Source organism: Ochotona princeps, chromosome 23 (assembly GCF_030435755.1).
Source record: "Ochotona princeps isolate mOchPri1 chromosome 23, mOchPri1.hap1, whole genome shotgun sequence".
Lineage (NCBI taxonomy): Eukaryota > Metazoa > Chordata > Mammalia > Lagomorpha > Ochotonidae > Ochotona > Ochotona princeps.
In genome coordinates this window covers 12,724,162-12,733,617 of record NC_080854.1, presented here as the reverse complement: position 1 = coordinate 12,733,617, position 9,456 = coordinate 12,724,162, and the positions used below count along the sequence as shown (strand labels likewise).

The window sequence follows — 9,456 nt, the reverse complement described above, 5'->3', positions numbered from 1 at the left end:
TCTGAGACCCCTCAGACACTCGCATCCAAGTGAGAAATCTTCCAAAAAAAGAGCAATGTCTTCGATAGTCTGAAATCAACACCATCTTGTGACTTCACCTTTGTCATCTAACCCCAAAGGAAATAACCCCACATGTGAAACAAACAAGAAACCACACCACAGATAAATTAAGATTTTACCTTCCAGTAACAAAACACCAAAACCTTCAGCATCACAGCAGAGAAAGAGGGAAAAAAGAACTCTCTTCCTCATTGCTTCATTATCTAGACTAGTCAGCCCTGCACACAGGCTGCGTCGGCGGAGAACAGGAGCCATGAAAAACTCACTTCTTTTTCCTTTTCCTGTTGCCATCTTTCTCTTCATTCCTGCAGGTAAGCCATATTTTTCAAATGCTTTTCGGTTTTGTTCGTGAACAGGTAAATGGCTAAAGATTTTCAATATTTTCAATATTTCCATTCTTTGCTATTTAAAAGGCACGTGAGCTTTTTAAGAAGAAAATGTACTCATGTGTCAACAACAAAAAAACTTGAAAACATTAACTAGATCTGGTGGCTGCTGTAAGTTCAATCCAGATCCACGACAAACTCTTAAGTGAAAGCCTAAGAAAAGCATGAAATATGTGGTGTATGGATTACTTACTAACTGGATCTCCCAGGCTTACAAGTCTGAACAGCTGCATGGCCATGAATCTCAGATAAATCAAAAACTTCTCATTTCAGAATGTATTCTCTTACATTCATACATGTAAAATAATCCAATGATTTCTATGCCTATTTATACGTGTATGTATTCACTGACTCTTGAAATTTGAAATGAAGAATAGCAATATTCTAAGTGCTTTACATATATTAATTCATTTAATCTTCTTAAGCCCCATGTTAGAGATAAGGAAATAAAAACACAGAAAGATTAACTAAATTGACTAAGGTACATCAACTACGATTGAGATTTGAACCCATAGTTTATATTCTTTTTAAGATTGAGATTTGAACCCATCGTTTATATTCTTTTTAAGATTTATCTATTATTTTTATTGGAAAGTCAGATTTTATAGAGAGGGGAGACAGAAGTATCTTCCATCTGTGGGTTTACTCCCCAAATGACCACAATTGCCAGAGCTGAGCTGAACCGAAGCCAGGAGCCAAGAGCTTCTTCCTGATCTCTCATGCAGGTGTAGGGTCCCAAGGCTTTGGACCATCCTCTATGGCTTTCCCAGGTCACAAGCAGGAAGCTTGTGGAAGGTTAGCCAATTGATCCATGATGCCAGATCCATAGTTTATGTTCTTAACATACTATGACACAGCTCAATGGTACCATCAGAACTGAGTACTTAACATGGAACCCACAAGCTCCTTCAGAGTCGGTAGTGAATATGAAGAAGTTTCCAAAAACTGGATGCAAATATTTACATGAATATGTGCATCTTTCTTTACCACATTCTCCCAGGGCTCTGTATTTCAAAAGAAAGAGGGAAAGAGTCACCACTCTAGAAGAAAGTTCTTCGTGATGGGAAAAAGAGAGTTTTGCATGACATGGAACAGGATTAGAACATAGCTTTGCCATTTTTACTGTATGAAATGCATCAGTGAATTGCCCTTTGCAGAATCTATTTTCCATATCCCACATGGATACACTAATCCTCACCTTTCAGTGTGTTAAACATCAGAGGGAGTGTCTGGCATTAATGATTGGATATTAAATCACAGGTGTTTCCCTTATTATTGTCACTAGAATCTTTTCCTTTGATTTTTTTTCCCTTTGATTTCCATGTAACTTGCTAAGCCTTCATTTCAAAAATTACCCTTTCCGGTTTGGAGAGGGGATGGGGGAATCCCAGTACCTATAAAACTGTGTCACATAATGCAATGTAATTAATAAAAAAAATAAAGATTAAAAAAACAAAAACAAAAAACAAAAATTGCCCTTTCCCTGGAATATTGTGAGATTTTTTTTTAAAAAAAAAAAGCCATAAGAGTGTCCAGGATGAAATGACACCGAAACAAGTCAACCTACAGGGGGAAGTGAACAGTCTGGGAAGGGGAGGGAAGCAGAAGGACTGATGGGTAAACTTCATGAAATTGCCTGAAACTTGCTACCTCAAGGATATAGGAAGGGCATGGATACTCTTCTAAAGCTACTTTAAAATCTTGGGGAAGAAAAAATACTGTTTATATTCAAGATACTATACTCAGGGAGATCATGGAAAGTCATAGACAATAGAATTAATTTAATCCGAACAACTAAATAACAGCAGGTCAAGATGGAGTCTTAAATTCGCTTTGCTATCAGTTAAAATGTTAAGAACAGGCTCTAAGATACACGTCCTGTCAGGACTTCAAAGCGTCTGACCATGAGGAGTCCTTACATCAGTTTTATCACTCTGTGGGCAATCTATTCTCTCCCTTCATCCCTAACCATTCTGCCTTCTACTTACAGCACCCAGACGCTTGAAATCCCCTCTGGCACCAACTGTTGAACTCTTACTCACCTTTCAATTTTCTTCAGAGAAAAAAAATGCATTCTGCATAAAGGCTTCACAGGCTCCCTGCCAACTCCGTTCTCTCATTTCTGGAATCCTCTGTGCCTCGTGTATACCCTGAGGTATCTCGCATGCTCTCTACCCTGGCACTGCTTCATGCTGTCATCTACAGTCTTTGCCTTTATAACTTTCTTTGATGGCAAGAACAGTGTTTCTTTCATCTTTGCACCCATTTTAACAATAGTTATTCAAACATAATTGTAATAATTGTGTGAAAAAGAAATTGGATGAGTGTGTTTATTCCTTAGGAAAGAGCTTTGGTCATGATTTCAGCCTGGAATTGGAAGTCTAACTAGAAGTGTAGTTGAGCAGTTGGCTCTCGTCTTTCCCTGGTGGGGGCATTCACCAACATTTATTCTTTAGCCAAAACACATATTTTATACCTCTATCCACTCACCTTTTAGCTCATCTGCTTCATCATATTTTTCTGCACAAATAACAACAAACAAGAGGAAAAATGAATAAAAATAAGCCAAAATCATTAAAAGCTACAATTTGGTATTTACAAGGTGGGTGGTTATAGTCCTTTCTGATTCAGTTATCTCAGGGAGCTACAATAACATGGGGCTCATAAAACCAGAACAATGCATTTAGTTTCCATGGACACTGGCTGCCCTCCAAGGATGACTTTTTTCTTCAGGTGTTACAATACAACACTGCCTTTCCTTGCACGAATGCATGTCTTATTAATCAGAAATTTTTCATCTCTGCCAGTCCAGCAAGGTTCCCAACCACCTGCCTCTGAAGCAGAAGGTAGACAGTGAGCATCCATGCAACTGAGGAACAGCAAGGCCAAGTTTGGGGACCAGAGCCAAGCTACATATGTCTGGCTCCAAATACGACAGTGCTTGCCCCGTCTCCTCCAGCTCTCTAAGCACAAAATCAGCATAAACCATGGCTTTCTAGGCTGGGCCACAGCCTACAAAACACACCACTGAGCCAGGAGCCAGTTGTAACAAAATTTTCTGGGGTGCTTCTTCAAAACGCAGATTCCCTGGCTCACTCCAAAGGTGGGTCTAGACAATCAGCTTTCTAAGCTAGCATGCTGACTTATTAGGATATTACAGCATGAGCATCCGGATTGCCAGAGAGAAGCATTTTTGTATTTTTAAAAATTTTTAAGAAGAGAAAGGAGACATCAATTTTGACACTGGCAAAAGAATAATTTGAAAGTTGGGGTTAGCTCTGTGTCACAGTAGGTCAAATCTCTACCTGCAGCACTAGCATCTCCTACAGGAGCCAGTTTGAGTTCTGGCCGTTCCGCTTCCCAACCAGTTCCCTGCTGGAGTACCTGAGAAGGCAGTAGAGGATGGCCAAGTACTTGGGCCCTGTACCATTGTGACAGACCTGGAAGAGGCTCCTGACTTTGGACCAGCCCAGCTCCAACTGTTGCAGCCATATGGAAAATAAACCAACAAATTCAAGCTCTCTCTCGCTCTCTCTCTCTCTGCTTCTCCTTTCTCTCTCTCTCTCTCTCTCTCTCTCTCTCTCTCTCTCATTACAGAGATAACTCTGCCTTTCAAATAAAAAGAAATCTTCCAAACTTAGTTTTTAAAAGTCTTACCAGGACTGTTTACTCATAATAAAATTTAACCCAAATGCTTGGAATTGGAAGTTTCAGATCTCAGGTTTTCAAAGATTTTGGAATTTAACATATATTTATTGAGATGCATTGGGGTTAGAACCCAAGTCTAAATATGAAATTCATTTATGCTTCATATACACCTTTTATTAGTTGCCTGAAGATAATTTTACAATACTTTTTACTGTTACATGCCTGAAGCACACTTTTTGTTGCATGGAATTTTCCACTTGTGGTACACTCAAAGAGTTTCAGATTTGGAAGCATTTGCGATTTCAGAATTTTAAAGATATATTTCTTTACTTGAAAGGCAGAGCAACCAAGAGAAAAGGAGGGAAAAAGAGAAGGAGATCTTCCATCCTCTAGCTCACTCCCCCAAATGGCCACAACAGCCAAGGTTAGGGAGGCTCTCACATGGGTAGAAGGGGCCCAAATATTGGGCCATCTTCCACTGCCCTCCCAGGTGCATTCGCAGGGAGCTGTATCAGAAGCAGAGAAGTGGAGACATTTAGCTGGCGCCCTACATGGAATGTCAGCACCGCAAGCAGTGACTTTATGCACTGTGCCACAGCAGTATTTGATTAAGGGCACTAAGCCTTTACTCAGCTCATCATGGAACTACACTCTGCACGAGCATGCACTGCAGGGAACAGCACCGCAGTCACAGATGCTGCCCAAAAAAGCTCCCAAGCCAAAGCCCCAGAGCCCTGAGGCTTCTCTCCTTCTCCCAGAGCACCTGTCCCCCTTGTGCTGATACTATTCACTGTAGTCAAACTTCCTGGGAGCAAAGTATATCTACCCAGGTCAGGAATCCACTCTGAATTACTCTTTTAAGTTTTTCTAGACTCCTGTGAGGGAATTATAGGGGGTAATGAAGTGCCACTTCACGCAAGACGCTACATGGTCCTGATAAAAGGGCTGGAGACCTGCGCAGGGGCTTTGATCAAAGACAACTGGGTGTTGACGGCTGCTCACTGTGACCTGTAAGTACATGCTAGATCTCCTTGTTCTCAACGTGGATTCTGGGAGAGGAAAATGATTATCAAGTCCAGAACCAAAATTAAGTGTGGACAAAGAAAGCAGACAAGCACATCACGTCCTATTAGAATATTCACCTCAGCAAGCGAAAGCTAGGTCCAGCAGCATAGATTAAAATGTATGGTTATTTCATTGCATTAGTTTAATGTTTAAGTATAAATAAATCATGCTAAACATTTTAAACACAAAGAGGAAAGGTTTAAAAAAACAAAAACAATCTGATCAAACTCACATAGAAACTGTTAGTACTTTGATACATACTTTTTATTTTTTAAAAGATTTATTTTTGTTTTTATTACAAAGTCAGATATACAGAGAGGAGGAGAAACAGAGAGGAAGATCTTCCATCCATTGATTCACTCCGCAAGCGGCTGCAACGACTGGAGCTGCACAGATCTGAAGCCAGGAGCCCAGAGCCTCTTCCGGGACTCCCATGTGGGTGCCAGATCCTAAGGGTTTGGACTATCCTCGATTGCTTTCCCAGGCCACAGGCAGGGAGCTGGATGGAAATGGGGCTGGTGGGATTCGAACCTGTGCCCATATGGGATCCCGGCATGTGTGAGGACTTTAGCCACTAGGCTACCATGCCAGGCCCTGTGATATATTTTGATTGAGAACTTTTTCATGAGTGTTATTTACAAAGTAGATCAAATTAAATGTCCTCTAGGGTTACAGATGGTTACCTATTATTGTATCATTAGTGACATCCCATGACCATGCATATTAATTTGATTCAGTAGAAATTACTGCTATTTTAGTGCTTAACTTAAAATACCCATTCTTTTTTTTCTTTTTTTTTTTCATTTAAGACCATTTTTATTAGCCTAAAAAGGAACCTATTAACAAACAGTTACATTTTCACCACTTCTGGTTACTTTCCTTTTTTCCTCTCTCTCATATGGTGATTTATTTCTTTATTTTTAAGCATCCTTTTTTTTATTTTATGTATAATCCCATAGGGTCTGGGATTTCCCACCCCCAAATATCCACCTTTTGACTGATTTTCCCCATGATATTACAACAGTATAGTCCTTCATAAGCTGTCATAAGTCCATCAGTCTGTTATTTAAGTGTGCCCTGACATTGCTGGTACAGGCGACGTCAGACAGTCCAGCATTCCATTATCTAGAAATGCCCAACATATGTCCAAAATAGCCATTTCTTAAGATTCAGACGTGGTTTTTACAGTCATGCTTTGAAAGACAGAATATTGACTATCATTACTCTTACTATTTTCTTAGTCAATTCCCGTTGTTGGTAACCAGCATGTATTATTTATTTGATCACTTTAGTACAAACTGCACAAACAAAAATGAATTCTCACCAAAAAAGATTCAGATAGGTCTATACATGCTATTATATAAAGTAAGAATTTGTGAAGTAAGAACTTCAACATAAATAAATCACTCCATTTAACCAATACAATGACTGCTTGATGTAAAGTTGGCCCAACAAATCAGGAAATGTTTTTGCCTATCAAGCCTGGAATAGCTATCATTTGGTTCACAAATTGGACTGAGGACTAATCCTCATTTGCCTGCTTGTGTGTGTGTGTGTGTGTGTGTGTGTGTGTGTGTGTGTGTGTACATACTGACACAAGCACTGGCACTAATGTAGACTCAACTTTAAATTTTCACTCAAAAACTAGAGTCATTCCAACTTGTGACAGCATGACTCTTGTCAACTGCCCTTCCCCTTGAAAACTTTAAAGAAACACACTCGGAAAAATGAACCTGCTACAACTGCTCTGGTTCCTGGTTTTAATCGCTTAATCCAATTGTCAGGGAAGACCACTAGAAGAGATGATTTATTCTACAAATCTAAAGTAGTTGCACAGAGCGGCAGCTCCTCCTTTGGCAGCCCAAGGTCATGCCCAGCTCCCTCCACCCTGGCAGTCCCAGGAGATGCCCACCCTGGCAGCCCACCTCCACCCTTACCCCGAGGATTCCCCCCAGCTCCAGGCATGCACCCAGCCAACCTCTCCAGGCCTTTAACCCCAGTGCTCTTGCTTTCCACCAAAAATCTGGGATTCCCTTCCTGTGGCTTCCTGCTTGAAAAGACTCAGTGAGGATAAGGCTACATGCCATAAACACACAGGTCTCTAGATTTTTAGGTGAAGTTTCTAAAACACCAAAAGAAAACTGCCCTGTATGTTCCCTCCATTCTTGCTTCCTTGTTCATAGACAGGAACCCGTGTGGAAACATGGATCATTCTTTACTAAGTAAAGCTGCCCCCATTGTCTTATATTAGGTTTTATATTATTTCTTTTCCCAGAAAAGGAAAACCTCAGATTATTCTTGGGGCTCATTCTGCATCTGATAAAGAGAAGCTTGAGCAAGTATTTTCCATTCAAAGAGCAATTTCCTATCCATGCTATGACCCAGAGACATTTGAAGGGGATCTTCAACTCATTCAGGTAATTTTTTAAAAAATTTTTTTTTCTTAAATACTAAGCATTTCTATACAGTTAGCTTCACAATATTGTCTTCTGCTTGGGGCGTGGGGGAGACAGCATGGCTGGGACACAGCGTTATATGACCATAGATGATCCCTCCTCCCTGGTCACCAGTGACACACTATCCAGGGAAGAGCTGTGATGGGGACAGCATCCTCCCAGGCTGTAGGCTTCCAGACAAGAGGAAGAGCACGGGGGTAAAGAGGGAGGCATTCAGAGGAAAAGTAGAGAAAAATCGTGATCCTGAGAAAGAGAGGTGTGCGGGACAGTAAACCTCAATACCAAGCCTTGCAAACCAGGATGGCTGAACTCTATGTACAAGGAGACGGAAAGGGTTTTAAGCAGGGAGGTAACATAATCAGACTGCCTGCGGGAGTCCTCATTCTGTGCAGAAAGTGGAATGAAGGGAGGCAGGAGGTGAACTGGCAGTTCCCACTCATTCCACAGGAGCTGCTAGCTTAAACAGAAGTCTAGAGCTCCAGCACAGCCTCTTAGTGGAAATAAAGGACCCCCTGAGCACTAGCTGCTCCAGCCAAACCTCCACATTCCTGGCACTCCAGTACTTAGAGCTTTGCCTCCCACATTACCCCTGCCTTGAGGCTTCTGGGCCAGGTCTCCCTCTCTCACCCCCAACTCTATTCTAACCATGCAGCCTAGGCAGGAAAAAAAGCAAACCTCTCCCCCACTCTCTGAGGGCACTCCAGAGCCCACTCCCCACTGCATTTTTCCTTTGGAATTTAACACTGAAATAAATAGTTTTGATGGAGTTTCATTCTCTTCCTCCTTCCTTAAAACATGAGCTCCACAGGGTAAACATTTTTGTCTATTTACTTCTATGTCCTCCAATTCCCAGAATAGTATCTGGTATATAAGTGGCTCTCCAAGGATATTTTTTTAGTAAAATTTGAATAAGGGGTGGAGTTAAGCTACACAGTGACAAAGTTAATGGAGAGAAGGGAAGCAGTCCAGACTCAGGTTTCTAGCAAGCGGGAGAGCAGTTGGCAGGTGTGCCTGAAGGCCTGAAACACTCACTTTTACAGAGAGGGTGGGGGCATAAGGAAGGTGAGCCGTCTCTGCTCTTGCAGTAGGATCAGGAAACTCCCTTCCACCTCTAGCACTGGGACAGTATATGATGCTGCAGGAAAACCAAGAAAAGGGAGTGAGGATTCTTTTGGCTTTCCAGGGCTACAACTGGAGTTGTGATTATGGTGATCCTCTGTGTGTGGACCTTAAGAGAGCTGGAATGGACTGATCCTTCCAGAGGCTTCCCTGACTCCAATTCTCATGCATTCATGACAACTTCTAGACCTTTTTTCCTCCTACTCTGTGGCTCCAGATAACAGTGTGCCGGCCACAAGGAAGCATGCCAGGGAGTGAAGTAGATAAGCTATTCACGGGCATTGGCAGACCTGTCCTATGCAGAGACTTCATCTTATCAGTGTTAGCAGAGGGCATAGGAGCACTAATAACTCAAAGGACACATACAGAAAGGGAGAGAATCTAGTTCCAGGAAGTGGAGCTTGACCGCAGTACAGTGACAAGCATGTGACAGTGGCCATTGACATTGAGATCCTGTGCTTACCAAGTTCCACAGTGCCAGCACCCTGCTCCCTGGGTGAGGCAAGAAGAAATGAAATAACACGCCCTACCCTATGATCACACTGTCCATTCTTCTTGCTTTGACCTTTTGGTAACAGACAGATCAAGGGAGGGTGAGCCAAAAAGAGGGCAGAGATAAAAAGGGCGGAGCGTGGGTCAGCACCTGAAGGCAGGTGAGACGTCAAGTTGGATTGCCCATGCTCAGAGGCAGGGAAGCCACCTTCCCAGTGAAGCGAAAAAAA

At 41.9% G+C, this 9,456-nt stretch overlaps 1 protein-coding gene across 1 annotated transcript; it reads left to right on the top strand.

Annotated features, from left to right (window-relative positions):
• The first annotated feature begins 211 nt into the window (after window positions 1-211).
• Window positions 212-7,588, top strand: LOC105941740 (granzyme A-like). The gene is made up of 3 exons (XM_058679995.1): window positions 212-371; window positions 4,957-5,104; window positions 7,435-7,588. Exons 1-3 carry the CDS (start codon window positions 314-316, stop codon window positions 7,586-7,588), a joined length of 360 nt encoding a protein of 119 aa, XP_058535978.1. The 5' UTR covers window positions 212-313.
• Window positions 7,589-9,456: the final 1,868 nt, after the last annotated feature.

Excerpts from the sequence above, each read along its gene's own strand:
- LOC105941740 (XM_058679995.1), top strand. The coding sequence starts at position 314 with ATGAAAAACTCACTTCTTTTTCCTTTTCCTGTTGCCATCTTTCTCTTC. Across the intron at positions 372-4,956 it reads CTTTCTCTTCATTCCTGCAG|TTTTTCTAGACTCCTGTGAG; the intron begins GTAAGCCATATT and ends TACTCTTTTAAG. Across the intron at positions 5,105-7,434 it reads ACGGCTGCTCACTGTGACCT|AAAAGGAAAACCTCAGATTA; the intron begins GTAAGTACATGC and ends TTCTTTTCCCAG.